At 43.1% G+C, this 18,714-nt stretch overlaps 1 protein-coding gene across 1 annotated transcript in view; it reads right to left on the reverse strand.

Annotated features, from left to right (window-relative positions):
* Positions 1 to 18,714, reverse strand: part of LOC122564742 (NMDA receptor synaptonuclear signaling and neuronal migration factor) — a 110,783-nt gene that overhangs the window by 16,100 nt on the left and 75,969 nt on the right. The window contains exons 11-14 of the mRNA XM_043719893.2: positions 17,511 to 17,544; positions 15,258 to 15,328; positions 14,459 to 14,538; positions 10,102 to 10,204 (exon numbers count right to left, since the gene is read on the reverse strand). Of these exons, the coding sequence (XP_043575828.2) occupies positions 10,102 to 10,204; positions 14,459 to 14,538; positions 15,258 to 15,328; positions 17,511 to 17,544 (288 nt within the window). The remainder of the gene's footprint in view (positions 1 to 10,101; positions 10,205 to 14,458; positions 14,539 to 15,257; positions 15,329 to 17,510; positions 17,545 to 18,714) is intronic.

Genomic DNA, 18,714 nt, shown 5'->3' on the forward strand with positions numbered 1-18,714 from the left:
TCCCTTATTTTTAAACTGTGCCCTCTGTTCTAAACTCTCCTACTAGGGAAAACATCTTACCTGCATCTGCACTGTCTATCTCTAAGTATTTGTAGGTTTCAATGAGATCACTTCGCACTCTTTGAAACTCCAGAGAATATTGGTCCAATTTACCCATTGTCTCTTCATAGGATAATCCTGTCATCCTCGATACAGGTCTGGTGAACTCTATCAATGACAATAACTTTCCTGAGGGTAAGGAGACCGAAACGGCACAAAGTACTTTAGATGTGGTCAGACCAAGCCCCTAGAGATTTGAAGCAAGACCTCACTACTTCTGTACTCAAATCCTCTTGCAACAAAAGTTAACATTCCATTAACCATCCTCATAGTTTGCTGCATTTGCATATTAGCCTTCAGTGACTGATTAAGACACCCAAATCCCTTTTTATGTCAAACCTTTACAACTTCTTACCATTTAGGAAATACGCTGTACATTTGTTCTTTCTACCGAAGTGGACAACCTCACCCTTTTCCACAATATTTTTTGTCTGCCGTGTTTTTGCCTACTCACTAAACCTGTCCAAATCCTCCTGTAAACATTTTACATTTTCCTCGCAATACACTTTCTTGCTTAGCTTTGCATCAGCTGTAAATCTTAATCCATCTAATTTGGTTCCAGCTCCAAATCATTGATCAGTGAACAGCTACGACACAAGCACTGATCCTTGCAGTACACCCTTAGTCAGAGCCTGCCAATGTGAGAAAGACCCATTTATTCCTCCTCTCTTTTATTCTGCATGCTAGTCAATCCTTAATCCATGACAGTCCATTACCTCGTGTACCATGTGCTTTAATTTTGCTAAACAATCTCCTGCGGGAAACCGATCAAAAGCCTTCTGAAAATTCAAATATCTAGTGACTTCCCTTTATCAATTTTGCCGTTACAATCTGAAGAAAACCTTACAAATTTATCAAACAGAATTTCCCATTCGCAAATCCATATTGACTATGCTTAATCAGATCATATCGTCAAGGTATCTATTCATCACTTCTTTTATAATAGATTATAGTATTTTTCTTACTATTGATATAAAACTAACAGGTCTACCTGTCTGTTTTTATCCTTTTTAAAAATTTTTTCCAAGAGTTTTTCCCCTTATTCTTTCCTTAAGTAGAATGGGTGACATTTGCTACGTTCCTAACAGTAGGAATCATTCCAGAATCAAAGGAACTTTGGAAGACAATCACAAATGCATTGACTATCTCTACAGCCACCTTCTTCAACATTCTGGGATATAGTCCCAGGGAATTATTAACTATCAGTACCATTAATTTCTGCAGTACAACCTTCTTACTAATATTAATTCCCTTTGATTATTCCTAGACTTTTGGATCTCTATTTCCGAGAAATTTCATGAATCTTCCTCAGTAGAAATAGGTGCAAAGTAATCAGTTAGCCATTTCTCTATTCCCCAATATTGATTTGTCTGAATGTGTCTGTAATGGATCCAAATTTGTTACAGTCAAACACTTCCCTTTTATGTATCTAACAAAGGTTTTACAGCCTGTTTTACATTTGTGGCTAGATTGTATTCATATTCTGCTCTCACTTTCTTTGTAAATCTTTTGGTCCTCCTTTGTTGTATTCTAAAAACTTTCCAGTTCTCAAATTTATAATTATTTCAGGCCACTTTCCCTTTAATCACATACAATTCTTAACTTCTTGTGTTAGCCCCAGTTGACTGACCTATGATGAGTTTTTGCACTTTAAAGTTATGTATAGTTGATGTAAATCATGTAATAGCTCCTTAAAGACCGTCTATTGCCCATTTACAATCATAGCTTTTAATGTATCTTCCTTATCCATCTCAGCCAACTTGTACCTCATGCTTTCATAATTTCCTTATTCAAATTTAACACCCTCTGCTTCAGATTGAACTGTCTCACTTTCAAACATCATGTAAAATTCTATCAAGTTCAGAAAAAATTCACAAGGATGTTGCCTGGGTTGGAGGGTTTGAGCTACAAGGAGAGGTTGAATAGGCTGGGGCTAATCTCCCTGGAGCATCAGAGGCTGAGGGGTGACCTTATAGAGGTTTATAAAATCATGATAGATTAAATAGTCAGTGTCTTTTACCCAGGGTAGGGGAGTTCAAAACTAGAGGGCGTAGGTTTAAGATGAGGGAAGAAAAATTTAAAAGGGACCTAAAGGGCGACCTTTTCATACAGAGGGTGGTGCGTGTAGGGAACGAGCTGCCAGAGGAAATGGTGGAGGCTGGTACAATTACAACATTTAAAAGGCATCTAGATGGGTATACAAAGGGGAAGGGTTTAGAGAGATATAGGCAAATGCTGCCAAATGGGACTAGAATAGGATATCTGGTCAGCATAGATGAGTTGGATCAAAGGATTCTGTACATCTTTATGACTCTATTAGATTGCGGTCATTTAACTATTTTAAACAGCCCCTTTTATTATACATTACTAGTTTTAAAATTGTCTGTCTTTTAGTTGGGTCTTCAATCTGGTGCTCGAGAAAACTATCCTAAGACATTCCATAACCTCATCCACCACACTTTACACCTCAATTGCTTTATCTGGTCGATGTACAGATTAAGTCACCCATGATAATTGTATTGTAATTATGACAAGCTTCTCTCAACTCCTGATTGATACCATGCCCCTACTATTTGGTGGCCTTTAAATAATTCCAGCCAATGTCACCTGGCCCTAGCTATTTCTCAGCTCTACCCAAACAGATTCCATACATTGTTCTTCTGATCTAATATCCTCTCTTACTACTGTACTGATCCTATCCTTTCTCAAGAACATAACTGCATCTCCTTTCTCTTCTTGTCTGACTTCCTAAATGTCAGATATTCCTAAATATTCAGCTCTTAGTCTTGGCCACCATGCAGCCATGTTTCAATCATAGCAATTAGATTATAACCACTTACCTTGTTTAGATCATCTACCTTGTTGTAAATGCTGTACACATTCAGGCTGTTAACTTTGTCTTTTCCATATCATTTCATATTTAAGGCATAATTGATGCTCTGCTTTATATCTCCTTTGCAGCGTTTCCACTCCCGGTTACCAGATTAACTTTCTTCAAAGTTGGGACACCCCTCAAATTCTCATTGCATTGACAAGCTAGTTTAAATCCACCCTAAGAGCACTTGATCATTTCACTGTAAGAGCATCAGTCCTACTCCTATTAAGATGCAACCTATTCATCTGCCACGGAACTGGTTCCAGTGCCTCAGAAATCCAATGCCCTCCCTCCTGCACTGGTTCTACACATTGTTCTCCTAACCTTATGCCCACTAGTTTATGGCACTGAGAGTAATCCTGTGATTACTGCTCACGAGGTCCTGTTTTTTAATTTCCTAACTCACTGAACCTCATCCTCATCCTTTTCTTACCTATGTAGTTAATGCCGGTGTGACTCTTCTAGTTGATTCCCCTTACACAGTACAATGTTCTGCAGTTGCTTCACTACATCCTTGACTCTGGCATCATAATGCTAATACACTATCCTGGAATCATATTCATTGTCACAGAAACACCTGTCTGATTTCCTCACTATAACTCTTCCACTCTTCTTTCTCCAATCCTCTACACTGAGATGCCCTTGGTTTCTTAGGCATGCCTCTGGCTGTACCTCCTGAGGAACCATTGCCGTCACTAGTTTCCAAACGTGAATACTGATTGCCAAACGCGATAAACTCAAGAGACTGCTGCACCACCTGCCTTGTTTTCTTAGACTGCCTGCTAGTCACCCAGTCCCTTTCTCCTCTCCATTTCCTACACCTACCATCCATGTAAGCTTCTGCCTCACAGATATACAGCAATGACCACAGCTGCTCCTCAAGTTTCAAAACCCTGAGAATTGGCTTGGCACAATGTGCTTGTCTGGAGAGCATGGCATGTCCACCATTTCATACATACCACACAAAGTACACTCTACTTAGAAATTCTGTAACTTAGAAATGATATGTTACCTTTAGAATAAGTATAAATTTAACTTAAGTAACTTACATTAATTTTATTTTCCTTCTTTTTTCTTTATTATTTATTTTATCTTGACTAAATTTAACTTTACCTCCCTTTGGCTAATACCATTTACAATGCACAAGTCAAGCGTGTGATGGAATACTCCCCACTTGCCTGGAAGTGTGAAAAAGTAAAAATAAGGACAGGGCAGAATCAAAGCGAAAATGGAGCAAGGATGATAGAAGTAAATCTTTTCCACACAGCAAGAATCCATGCCTGGAAATGTGATGGAGGCAGGCTCAATTGAATCATTCAAGAGGACATTGGATAGGCTTCTGGATAGTGATATTGGGAAAAGACAGGAGATTGGCACAACCCATTAGAACCTTTTCAGGCACAGTGAGCTGAATGGACCCTTCCTCCATCAATTCTGAGTGCAGCTCCAGCAACACTCAAGATGCTTGATACCATCCAGAACAAACTGGCCCACTTGATTGGCACTATATGTACAAACATCCACTCTCTTCACAACCGACACTCAATAGTAGCAGTGTGTACCATCCACAAGATACACTGCAGAAATTCACCAAAGCTCCAGGATCTTCCAGATACACGACCATTACGATCTAGAAGATCAAAGCAGCAGATACATGGGAACACCACCTTCCCCTCCAAATCCTCACCATCGTTCCTTCAGTGTCGCTGGGTCAAAATATCAGAGCTCCTCCCTAACAACATTCTGGTTTTGCCTACAACACATGGACTGCAGCAGTTCAGAAAGGTAACTCATCATCACCTTCCCAAAGGTGACTAAGAATGGACAATAAATGCTGGCCCAGCCAATGAACTCATGCCCCCCCCCACCTCCTTGATCCCATGAATGAATAAAAAAAAAGGCTGTGGCCTTAAATTTCAAATCTAATATGTGGCACTTTTCCAACATTGTCTGAAAATCCATAGACAAAACAACAACTGCAAAGCCTCCATTAGCTGACCTTATATTTCTTTCAACTACACAATCATGTTTGTCAAACATGATTTGCCATGATCTAAGCTCGGTGGGCGGCACGGTGGCACAGTGGTTAGCCCTGCTGCCTCACAGCGCCTGAGACCCGGGTTCAATTCCCGCCTCAGGCGACTGACTGTGTGGAGTTTGCACGTTCTCCCCGTGTCTGCGTGGGTTTCCTCCGGGTGCTCCGGTTTCCTCCCACAGTCCAAAGATGTGCAGGGGCAGGTGAATTGGCCATGCTAAATTGCCCGTAGTGTTAGGTAAGGGGTAAATGTAGGGGTATGGGTGGGTTGTGCTTCGGCGGGGCGGTGTGGACTTGTTGGGCCGAAGGGCCTGTTTCCACACTGTAATGTAATGTAATGTAATCTAATCTAATCTAATCTAATCTAATCTAATCTACATTGGCTGTTATTAATTAATGTCAAGAGTGTGGCGCTGAAAAAGCACAACAGGTCAGGCAGCATCTGAGGAGAAGAATCGACATTTCAGGAATGATGCTTGTGAGCTGGGGGTCTGAGAGATAAATGAGAGGGGTGTGGGGTTGGTGGGGTGGGGGTAGCTGAGAATGCGATAGGTAGATGAAAGAGGAGTAGAAGGTGATAGGTCAGAGAGGAGGGTGGAGCAGATAGATGAGAAAGGTGATGGTCAGGTCAAGAGGGCAGTGCCAAGTTGGAGGCTTGGGACTGCAATAATGTTGGTTGGGGGTGGGGGAGGGGAATGATGAAACTGGTGAAATCCACCTTAATCCCATGTGGTTGCCGGCTCCCTGTTATTAATTAATGCATGTCTACAGTTTAAAATGCATGTTTTCTTGGATAAAGATGTCTAGAAATATCTTCACTACTGATATTAAGCTGACTGACTGTCGTCAACTGCTTTAACCTCTCCCCTTTACTAAATATAACACTCATCAGTCTTCAGGCACCAGCCTTGTGTCTAGCGTCTCTGCCTTTTCCATCCTTGCTTCCCTCAGCAACCAAGGATGCGTCCCTTCCTGACCTTTCTCCATTTACCAGCCCTTCAAGTTGCTCCTGTATCTGCAGTTTCGTCTTTGAATGAAGGCAGATGCAAAAACCTCATTTTGTACATTACAATGCCTTTTGTCAACACAAAATGATTTGCAGTTCAGTTTTTAACAGTCCCAACCTTTATTCAACTATCTGTTTTATTTAGCTATAAAAGACTCAATGGTCCTGCCCACTTATTCGTTCCCATCGAATGTCCATTGCCGTCTTCTATTCTCAACACTTGATATATTCAGTGTGATTCCCTACTATATTATGACATTCGTCATAAGCTATCTTTTTCTGTTGCATTGAATTGAAGAATCACGAGGAGATGCCAATGTCCTGCTTAACATTCGCCCCTTAACTAACAACATTGAGTTGTTTGTTAGTTGTGCAGTTTGCTGACACACAACAGTGAATACACTTCAAAAGGAGAAATTCTGTCCTTGTGAAGCATCATGAGAATTTGTTGTGAATTCATCCAGAGCCTTAGCTTCCTCTTACCTTGTTATCTGTACAATCCTTCAGGATTTCTGAGTTCCTGTAATTCAGACATTCTGCACATTCCTAAGTCATTTCCCGAAAGGTCTTCTCTTCTGCAGCCTACTCACTAATCTCTGGAATCCCTTCCATAAGCCTTGGCACTCCACTTGACACCTTTACTTGGTTTATTAAAACCTACTTCTTTGATCGAGCCTTTGACTCAATATTGAATGATAACATCCTCCAGAGAATTGCCTTGGGATGTATTTCCTCAAAGATACTGGGTAAGGACAAGTATGACACAATGCTTTCTAAATGTAATTTTTTTCCCTTTCTGCAATCACTGAATGTAACAGGTTCAACATTCAGAATCTTCCAATCCAAATCAAATTGCATCCAACTGCAACTCCTTATTTGAACGGATGGCTTAAACATTGGCATTTACCTCACATTGGGAAAAATCCAAAAATGTTTCACCAAGTTGAGGGGAGAGTGAGACACTGAGCAAGAGATCAAAATATTAAAGATGAGAATCTAATTTACAGTCAAAGAGGTGATTTTGTAAGGGCTTTTTAAAGGAACGTTCAATGGCATTACTATCAATGAATCCCCTACTATCAATGAGTCCAGGGATTACCATTGATCGGATATAGAACGGTATAAAAACTGTAGCTAGAAGAGCAGGATAAAGGCTAGGAATTCTGATGTGATTAACTCATACCCCAATTCCCCACTTGTCAATGAACTACAAGCACAAGCCAGGAGTGTGATGGAATATTTGCCACTTGCCTGGGTGAGTATAGCTCCAACAACGCTCAAGACGTTTAACACCATCCATACTAAAGTAGTCGACCTTTTGAGTAGAGATGAGTACATCAGAGCTGATGAAGAGTCATCTAGATTCAAAACCTTAGTCTGCTGTCTCTCCATGGATGCTGCCTGACCCACCGTGACCTCCAGCACTTGTTTTCAGGACAGATTCCAGCATCTGTAGTAATTTGTTTCTAAAGTAGCCAACTTGTTCAGCACACAATCCACCAGCTTCAAATTTCACTCCCTCCACCACTGATGCTCATTAATAGCTGTGTGCACCACTTACAAGATACACTGCAGCAATTCACCAAGACTCCTTAGACAGTACCTTACAAATCCACAACCACTACCATCTAGACAGACAAAGGCAGCAGTTACATAGGAATACTACCGCCAGCTAGTTCCCCTTCAAGCCTCTCTCCATTCTGACTTGGAAATATAATGCTGATCTTTCAGTTTTCTTGGGTCGACATCCTGGAATTCCTTCCCAAATGGCAGTGGTTCAAGAAGACAGCTCAGCACCATTTGCTCAAGGGCAACTAGAGAAAGACAATAAATGCTGGCCTAGCCAATAACATCCATTCAATGAATTTTAAACTGTCAGGTAAAGTGTTTTCTGGAAATTGATCGAGGAAAGCTGCAGTGGCTCTTGTAGATCAGTGGCTCGTCCCTACCTCTGAGCCAGGAAGCCTGGGTTCAAATCCAACCTGTTCCTGGGGTCATAAAATCACAGAGGTCTACAGTACAGAAAAGGCCATTCTGCCCATTGAGACTGCACCAGTCAAAAATGCAACAGGTCGAGTGGGAATATATCTAGAGGAAGCCTGCAGTGAAGCACATTTTGAAATCTGATGGTGCAGAGGAGCACAAGGAGTCAAAGGACAGGGTGTGGACACTGCCTGGACATTTGCCAGGTAAAACAGAGAGATTGTAGATGGATCTGAAATCAAGGACAAGGTGCAGAACATATTTATCAAGGACCTGATAAAAATATCAATAAGCACTACAACGTTTATTTACACTGCAACTTCAATGCACTGAAACACCTCAGTTGCTTTACTAGAGTGTTAAAATTTGACACCAAACTGAGATTGATTTGGTCAAGAGAAGTAAAACTTGGTCAAAGAGGTAGGCTTTAAGAACCATCACAAAGGAAGGCAGAAAGGTAGAGGGTGATCCACTTCACTTGCAAGTGGCTCTCCAACATTCTACCCTTCATTCAAAACTCGGCCACGTGCCTGAACTCGCACCAACCTCTTGTTCCACTTTCAATTGTTGATCCATCCTAGTTCTGGATCAAGTGACATCTGGATTTTAAAAATTCTCATCCTTGTATTCAAAGCCCTCTATGGTCTCACTCCTTCCTACTTACCTCCAGTATTACAACCTTCCAAGGTCTCTGCACTTCTCTCATTCTGATCTCTTGGCCATCCCTGATCTGAATCATTCTGGTGGCCGTGCCTCTAGTTGCCTAGGTCCAAACTTTGGAAATCCCTCCACCTCTCTACCTCACTTACCTCCAAGAAGACATTCATTAAAACATACCTTGTTGGTCAAGCTTTTTATTAGCTGACCTAGTACCTCCTCATGTAGTCTGGTGTCATAACATTCTTGTAAGACTCCCATGAAGCTCTTTGGGCATTTCATAATGCCAAAAGCACTACATAAATCAAAAGTGTTGTTGTGACTGGGGGGTTTAGGGATAGAATCCCAGAGCTTAGTTTTAGACCAAAGATGAAAATCAGACAAGTGGACAGAATTGCAGGAGTGTAAACATCTCAAGAGTTGAAGACAAATGAGGCTACAGTAATAGGGGACTGAACCCCAGTGTCACAGCATCAAGTAGACTGTCTAATGGTCTCACCTCTACAAACAGAGGTGCTGAGATCAACAGCAGTGTCCCTTGGCCTCCCCTCTCCCAGCCAAACCTGTCAAGGATTGCCAATCAATATGGAGCTGGTGTAGCCTTCATCCACTGTCCCATTAAGAAGCTCAAGATCCATTCTTTTGAGTGAGATGTTCATTCATTCATTCTTCTGTGTTTGTTTGGATTTATCAGAATGAAAAATATTAGTTCCATTGATGCAACCTTCACTGAATGTGTGATAAGTAATGCTTTCAGCATTCCATACAAATTACCCGCTTTACGAATTGTCATCAAATAATCTTCTTTACTCAATGTTCATAAGCAACAGAACTGCCCAATGTTGGATCAGGTGCATTCCTGGGTATCACTTCAGAACTATGCTGGGGACATTTCCACTTGCCTGGAGGGGCAGAGCTCCAACAACACTCAAGAAGGGCAAAGCAGCCCAAATGACTGGCATTCCATTTGCCACTTCCAACATCTGCTCCCTCCACCATTGGCACTCTAGTAGCTGTGCTTACCACCTACAAAATGCACTGTAGTCACTCATCAGGACTCATCAGACAACACCTTCCAAATCCCAAACTACTATCTAGAAAGACAAGGGCAGCAGGTACATGGGAACACCAGCAAGTTTCACTCCAAAAACGTCCTGACCTGGAAATATATGCTGTTCCTTCAGTATCACTGCATCCAAATCTTGGAATTCCCTCCCTTATAGCATTGTGGGTCTACATACAGCACAGGGACTACAGTAGTTCAAGAAGGTAGCTCATCACCACCTTCTCAGCTAAAGTAGGGAGAGGCAATAAATGCTGGTTCAGCCGATAACCATTTACCTCCCATGAATGACCATAAAATAAATATCAGCATTACCGACGGAAGCAGGATTCTCTCCATGCCACTGCTATCAAAATGCTGTCCAATCATTGGTTAGGCATTACCTTTTCCCCATTGGGATTTCCCAGGATATAGCAGCCCATTATATGGATGACATTTGGCTCTGGGTTGATCTTGCTCATCAATCTGCTCAGCCTCTTCCAAAACCTGCGAGAAAATGCAAAGGCAAAACTATTAGATGCCATTTCAGTCGCTGATGGTGAAATTGGAATCACAAGTTTCTGAGAGTGGCAGGTGAATAGTAGGAGGAGAACATCAGGTGGTTCCCCCCTTCTCTACTGAGCTGGGGAGGAAAGAAAGCTTTTGAATTTAAACCTGCCAAATCTCAGCAGCTTCACATCACCTATGGAGAAATGCTTTCCTCAAATACGGAAAACTGCATTTATAGCAACTTGACAGCTATTTCCAAATCCTGTTCACCGCAGGCTAATTTACAACCTCTGGACCCACTTTTGAAAAACTAGCCTCTAGGTGTCAAATTTCATCAAACATGAAAAGAGGAACAATCTGGCATTTTTATAGGTCTTTCACATCCAAAGTTCAATGGGTGCTTAACGTTAGTCACAGGTATAGCAACGATATAAAAGCAGCACAGCAGAGTTCGTAGCTTCAGATCATGGTACTGCAGCTGTAGCATGGTCTGCAGCAAACAGCTGTCTATTGGTAAGATTAGTCATTTGAGGGCACAGATTTAAGATAATCAGCAAAGTGAAAAGGTGATAAAAGAAAGTTTTTCTTTAAACACAGTGATCTGAAATGTTAAGTCAGAATGGGTGATGGAAATAACTTTCATCGGAACTTAGGAATATAGGACTGAAAATAAAAAATGCTGGAAATCACAGCAATTCAGGCAGCATCATGGAGAGAAAGCAAGCCAACATTTTGAATGTGGATGACTCCGTCAGAGCTGGTCATTAAGAGTCACTAAAACGTTAGCTGGCTCTCTCTCAACGGATGCTGCCTGACCTACTGTGGTTTTCAGAACAGATTCCAGCACTTGCAGTAATTTACTCCTATGTGAGGGAAAAAGGAAACGGGAATAGAAGTAGGCCATTCACTGCCATTGGCTTGCTTTGCCAAATCATTAGACCCTGGCTGATTGCTGAACTGAAAGCCATTTTTCTGCACTCTCCCTTGATATCATTAATATTTAAAAAACCTATTGCTTGCTGTCTTGCACATATTGAAGTCTGCACAGCCCTCTGGGAGAGGACTATAAAGATTCTGAGAGTAAAGAAACCTTCAAGAAAAGGCAGGATAAAGAAACATTTGTGGGGTAATGGGGAAATAGGAAGCAGGCAGGAATACATGGATAGTTCTTCCAAAATGGCTGACGTAGACAGAACGGGGCAAAAGGGCTTTCTTTTGTGCTGTTGTGTTCCATGGTGTCTGTGCTATTGAACCAGGTAGAGATCACTCTCTGCAGCATCCTGCCTATGCTTCGATTCACAGTAAAGATGGCGAGTGCTGGCAGGACACGCCAATCAGGAGCATGCTGCCAGCCAGGATCACTGGCTCGGATTGTTCTCTTCACAGGTTTCACAGCATTCTTACTAATTGGGGCAACCTTACCAGCCTCCCATACACAATCAGGTGACTCCATGCAAACCAGAGATTTGACTTGCTGTTCTGCAAGGCTGTTTTATCATAGTTGCACTAACAAGGTCAACCAAGTAGACCTCATAGAATAGGAGCTCCCTGATCGGGACTGTTAATCTGGTCCAATCAGGAAGCCTTGGCTGACAGATATGAGCAGTCGTATTGGCCATGGAGGGGGTTGTTAGGGCCGACTGCCTGCCCCTCTTCCGCGGTTACGTTAGGGCCTGGCTGTCCTTGGAGAAGGAGCACGCGGTGTCCACCAACACCCTGGAGTTGTTCAGGGAGAGGTGGGCGCCGCAGGGAGTGGAGTGCATTATTTCTCCCTCCAACTCTATTTTGATTTAGTCCCTACCCTCCCCTTCACTGTTTTGATCACACAGCACTGCCCTTTGATGTGAAGGGCAGTGTTTGTCACTGGCCACCCGGGTGTTTTCCTATCTTCCTGGTGGTGGAAATTGAATAAAGATTCATGCACCTTGTGTCTCTCACTGTGTCTCACACCTGCACACACACACCATGAGTGCTGGGGAAAATAAGCACTACCGCAGTTAGGCGGTATTGTGGGGGTAATAAAAAAGATTTTTTAAAAATGAGAAGCATTGGCTGTGGAGGGGGTAGTTAGGGCTGATTGCCTGCCCCTCTTCCGTGGTTACGTCCGAGCATGGGTGTCTCTGGAGAAGGAGCACACGGTGTCCACCAACACCCTTGAACTGTTCAGGGAGAGGTGGGCACCGCAGGGAGTGGAGTGCATTATTTCCCCCTCCAACTCTATTTTGATTTAATCCCTGCCCTCCCCTTCACTGTTTGATCACACAGCATTGCCCTTTGATGTCAAGGGCACTGCTGGTCACTGGCCACTTGGGTGTTTCTTTTCTTCCTGGTGGTGGAAATTGAATAAAGATTCATACACTTTGTGTCTTTCACTGTGTCTCACACAAATAGAAAAGCAGAATTAAAAAAATGAACAGGAGTATTAGAGGTTCTGTTCACTCTGACAGCTGGCTCTGAGGGAGCTGGACCAGTGTCAAGGACTCTCCATGTGTAAGTAAAGGGTGACTTGGTGATGGGATAGCAGCTTCTGTGGAGTTATTTCAGTTATAAATTTACTATGGAATTATTCAAGGGTTGTTTGAGTACCAGAAACACAGAAGGGAGGTTCACTGACGATGACTGAGCTCTGACTGTGCAGGATTTTCTTAGTATCTGCCTGGAATCCCATGCAATATAAACATCAATGTAGTGTACTTTCGTAGACTGGTACGTGTTGTGAGTCTCCCCTTTTAAAGAGCAGTTAAGTCTCAGTGAATTGTCACATTTTCTAAGTGCAGGCCAACAGAGTATTTATGCAACTTGGATCTAGTGAAGACTGCAGATGCTGCAAAGTCAGAGTCAATAAAATGTGGGTCTGGAAAAAGCACAGCAGGTCAAGCAGCATCAGAGGGGCAGGAAAGTCAATGCTTCAGGCAGGACCCTTCACCCTGAAGGGAACTGCCCGAGACATCAACTCTCCTACTCTTTCGATGCTGCTTGACCTGCTGTGTTTTTTCCAGACCCACATTTGATCAACGCAGTACAGACAAACAACCCTTTATCTGAAATCCCAAAATCCGCAAAGCTCTGAAATCCAAAGGTATTTTTGTGGAAGTTTTTTTTCTCATTAACAAGGTTGTTTGGCGTGCAAACAGTTAACACAACTCCACACCCACTCAGATGCAACGTTTGGGGGGGGAGGTGTGGCCTAGCACTGGCAGACCTCAATTCTGTTTCAGGGCCCATTTTACTCACATTGTATCTGCTGTTGGGAAGGTTGTTTACAATTTCACCATCAAACTGTCACTTACTCTGAAATTCGAAAAATTCAGAATTCCGAAAACCAGCTGGTCCTGAGCATTTCAGATAAAGGAATGTGTACTTGTACTTAACTCTATCCACCTGGGTTGTTCAGTACACCATAAATTAGGAGAGGTCAAGCTGTTCCAAACTTGGGCTATGTCCAGGAAGCATCATAACTGATCCTGGTGGTCAGTGAGTGGGCATTGGTGCTGCAAGCAAAATTAAATAACAAATTGAGAGCAGAGGAACAGAGCGGGATTGATGTAAGGGTGACATTTATCAGAGGGCTGACACCAGTATACTTTATTAATTTATTCACTAGGGTGATGCATTTTGGCAGGAAGGAAAGGGAGAGCCAATACAAACTTAATAACACCATTCTAAAGAGGGATCTGGGGAATGCAAGCACATTGAAATGTAAAGGCGCCAGGATATACTAAGAGAGTGTGATCACTACAATTTAGAAAGGATCTGAAGGTCCTTGAGTGATGTGGTGGAGGGGTAGGACAGAGGAGACTTAACAGATCTGATCCAGGGATGAGGAATTTTCAGAGGTTCAGGGGACCTCTGGCAAGAGTTTATAAGATTACGTCAGATTTAGATAAAGCAGATACATAGGAACTGTTGCTAGATTAGGAGACAGATTTAAGGTCTTGGAAGAGAGATGGGAATAAGAGAAAGAACTTTTCAATCCAGTGAAGGTTACACAGTGGACTCACTGCCCACAAGGGTGGGGTAGCAGAAACAAAGATTTCCAAAAGGAAATGGATGGGACGGACTGGATTGCACTGAGGGAAGCCAATGTAATCCACAGGCAAATGGCCTTCCTCTGCAAAGTGAATGATTCTATAAACAACACTGCAGTGAACTCAAGACCTGCAGTTGAGCAATCCAGGAGAGCACAGGAACGGACCCTTGACCCACCATGCCTTGAATATACCGGTTGCATTTAAAATATCATTGGCTTACAAGATCATGTCTTCCTCTTTCTCTACTTTGGCAAAAGTGGCGACCTTGTTCTTCAGCAAGTACAAGTGGCCAGGTCCCCCCTGCATACAAAACACAAGATCCATAAAGAAAACATGGTAATAATATGAACATTTCCCCATCAATATTGATTCAACAAATTTTGTCAAAAAGGCAATTTGCCAGGATGCATTTAACTGGAGATCTGAGAGTGCCCAGTTGTGGGATCTCCTGGTTTTCAGTCAGGGATTGCTTTCATGGGGGAGGATGTACACTGTGCCAAAATACGGAGATTCAACACACCGCTTATATCGAACATCTCGGGCTTACAGAGCCTTTGTTAAGGTTGAGGGCGGGTGAGATAACAAGAGTCAGGTGTCAGGACTATGGATCGGAAGTCCTGGCCTCAGACCCCACATAAGACAGGTAAGAACAATCCCTGGACATTTTGGGCAGATGCTTTTTAGCATTCAACAAACAACCTTGTGGCATTACAACTGCCAAAAGTGCTATGATAACGTCAAATATAGAGTAATACATACATCTGCCCCCAGTCCAGTGCATTCACACTACAGAGCAGAATAGTGTTAAGAGGACGTCGTTAAATTGAGACAACAAAGAAAGCAGGAGCAGCACTGAGCTCATGCTCATCTCATCAACGACTGAATGGTCTTGATTGGCACTATGCCCAGTGCACTCCTCAGACTTGATGCACTTGTTGGAAGGTGAGAGGCCAAGTGGTGGTCCAACTGACAACGGGCAGAGTCAATAAATGCTGGTGAGCTATTACTGTCAGACTTGCCTGGCAGAAGATCAGCAGCTTCCAGATCTTGCAGCCCTTCCGATAGGCATTCAGCTTTTTCTCAATCTCCTCTGCAGGGGACACAGACCGGTTAGTTCTCACTTCCATACATGTTCTCAAAAGGGCAATAACATCTCCACATGACTGAACAGTCCGTTTTCAATACCCCAGCATTACAGCTGAGACTGTACCACTGTTGTACCAAAGAGCCCCAGGGGCACATCTTACAGCCATTATTCAATCTGAAATTTGGCCAAGAGCTGAGTCTAACCCTGTAGAGCATTATTAGCAGAAAATGCCCATCACTACAGCAACCAAACAACTGCAGCAAAAAGCCTAAAGTCTTTTATATGGACCAGCATCATACCTTCTATTTTGGGTACAGGTAAGAAGGTGGTCTGACTGATGCGTTCAAGATAATTAAAAGATTTGATAGGGTACACAAAGAGGAACTACTTTTTATGTGCAAAGTCAAAGTAAGGCGACCCAATGTTGAAATTACAGCTGGAGCACTGAGATCACCTGAGGAAACACTTCTTCACACAGGGGGTTGAGAAGATCGGAAACTCTCACCCCTATAAGGCTGTCGGGGTTTGGAATCAATTGCCCTGTTTTAAAACTGAGATTGATAAATTTATTTGCTCAGCGCAGCTGTCTGGATTGCAGGATTCATTATGTTAGGTGGCATTAGGATGCAGATGAATCAAGACTAAATGAAAGAAGATCAGACGTGAGGGACTGAATGGTCTCCTGGTGAAGGTTACGCCCGAAATGTCGATTCTCCTGCTTCTCAGGTGTTGCCTGACCTGCTGTGCTTTTCCAGCACACCCTTTTTGACTCAGACTCTCCAGCATCTGCAGTTTTCACTTTCTCCTTGAGGGACTGAGTGGCCTATCTGACCATACATTCCTCACTGAGGTGCTCCCCAATAGCCAGTTTTCTGCTTTTTCTTCAAGGAGCTAATTGCTGTAGGTTGCAAACCCTACCATAAGTACATAGGTAATGGTAACAGAATCTGATCATTTGGCCCCTCAAGCCTGCTCTCGCATTCAATATGTTTGGGACTGAAGTTGTACGTCAACTCCAACGATCCACACGTCCATTCGGTCCTAAAACCTATTGATTTCAGTCTTAAATGTACTCAACAACTGAGTATCCACAAGAATTCTAAGGATTTTAGGCGGCACGGTGGCTCAGTGGTTAGCACTGCTGCCTCTCAGCACCAGGTGCCAGGTTCAATTCCAGCCTCGGGCGACTGTCTGTGTGGAGTTTGCACATTCTCCCAGTGTCTGTGAGGGTTTCCTCCGGGTGCTCCAGTTTCCTCCCACAGTCCAAAGATGTGCAGGTCAGGTGAATTAGCCATGCTAAGTTGCCCATAGTGTGAGGTGCATTAGTCAGAGGAAATGGATCTGGGTGGGTTACTCTTCGGAGGGTCGGTGTGGACTTGTTGGGCCGAAGGGCTTGTTTCCACACTGTAGGGAATCTAATCATTCTGAGTGAGAGCATTTCTCTTCATTTTAGTCCTAAATAGCTGATTCTTTATCCTGAAACAGCAACCTCTAATCACAAACTCTACAGCCCAGGGAACACATCCTCTTACACCAGCTCACTCAGAATTTTATACATTTTAATGAGATCAGCTCCCGAGAATGTAGCCTAGTCAATTCAATCTCTCATTTCAGATGTCATTCCACTCCAGGGGAGTTCCTAGCACATCCCTCAACATTGAGGGCTCCTCTTGAGGATGCACAAAAAAAACAACTTCAATACAAATTGGCGCCCTACATGAGATGGAAGACTAGGTCATCTATTTTTGTAATGGCAGTTGAGCAAAATATACTGACCGGGGCACTGGTGAGATCTCCTAAGCACCTCTTCAAAATAGATACCTTGGGATCTTTTACATGAACCTGAGAGGATGGACACAGGCTTGGTTTGATTTGATGCCTCATCTGACAGACAACACCTCAGACAGTGTAGGATTCCCTCAGTCCTGTAGGAGACTGTCAGCCTAAATGTTCCATTCAATCACTTTGGGGGAACTTGAACCCTGTGAGCTCTGAGGGGAGAGAACTATCACTGAACTATACTGGATAATTCAGTCTGATCAGTCCTCAGACGGCAGCATTTTCTATCGGATTAGTTCTGGATTGACAATTTAAGGCAAGTTGAGATTTCAAAACACTGCTTTTTTTCAATGTTTTTATCACCACCACATGAGAGCAACAATCAAAGCCAATGAAATCTACTCACCTAAGATGTCATCAAAAACAGCATGCTCATGGTCCTGTCGAAGAAATGGGGGTTCTAGTTAATGTTTAGTACCTTTGAGTGACCCCCTGCTCACTTCATTTCTTCATTTGGATGTTTTTTTAACTTTTCTGCAGATATGGTCAAACGGTATAGGTGCCAATTTAAAGCTCCAAACTCTCTTGCTTCTGAAACCTATGACCATGAAAAGCAAACAATAATGTGCCCTGGAGGAAGAATGTGTGGCTAGTTTGAGAATATCCTTTCACCTGTGTAACTGTGGCTGAAACACAGCCCCGTCCAAGACAATTCTGCAAGAGCCTCATTGAAGTGCATTGGACAATCTCAGTTCAGTTTCTAACGCTGGGCAACAACATCAGTTTGTATTTGGGATGTGGGCGGTATTTAATGCCCATTTCCTCTCATATTGAGGGCATTGATAGTCAACAATTCATCGTGGGATGAAAGCAACATGCAAGCTAAACCAGGCAACTCTACCTAGAGATCACAAAGGTAGCAGGGTAAATATAAAATCACACAAATGAGTATTGGCACTAAGGCATCTGGTTATGAGTAAAACCAGCTCTACCCATCAAGCTGCCTCCACCTCACCTGGGAAAACCCTGAAGTCAATGCTGAACTTGAATTAAGGTGCACTAGTCCCCAGTGCTCTTGTTATTGACAACGACATAAAGTTCAGAGAAATATCAGAGGATAGGCCGATACAGAAAGTCCAGTTCAACTCCCCTTTCCACTCTGCCAAGAACATGCAAGTCCTGAGCCTCCTCCATCATCAAATCCAAGCCACCCAACACCTGGAGGAAGAGTGCCTCAACTTCCGCCTTGGGACCCTCCAACCAGACAGCATCAATATCAACTTCACCAGTTTCCTCATCTCCCCTCCCTCCACCTCATTCCAGATCCAACCCTTCATCTTGGCATCACCTTCTTGACCTGTCCTACCTGTTCATCTTCCTTCCCACCTATCTGCTCCACCCTACCCTCCAACCCATTACGATCACCCCCCCACCTGCATCTACCTATCGCCTTCCCAGCTACCTCAACCCCACTCTCCTATTTATCTCTCAGCCCCCTTCCCCTCTACAACATTCCTAATGAAGGGCTTATGCCCGAAACGTTGACTCTCCTGCTGCTCAGATGCTGTCTGACCTGCTTTGCTTTTCCAGCGCCACACTTTTCGACTCTG

Source organism: Chiloscyllium plagiosum, unplaced genomic scaffold (genome assembly GCF_037043375.1).
Source record: "Chiloscyllium plagiosum isolate Xiang-an unplaced genomic scaffold, Cpla_swu_hap1 HiC_scaffold_21, whole genome shotgun sequence".
In the NCBI taxonomy this organism is placed as follows: domain Eukaryota; kingdom Metazoa; phylum Chordata; class Chondrichthyes; order Orectolobiformes; family Hemiscylliidae; genus Chiloscyllium; species Chiloscyllium plagiosum.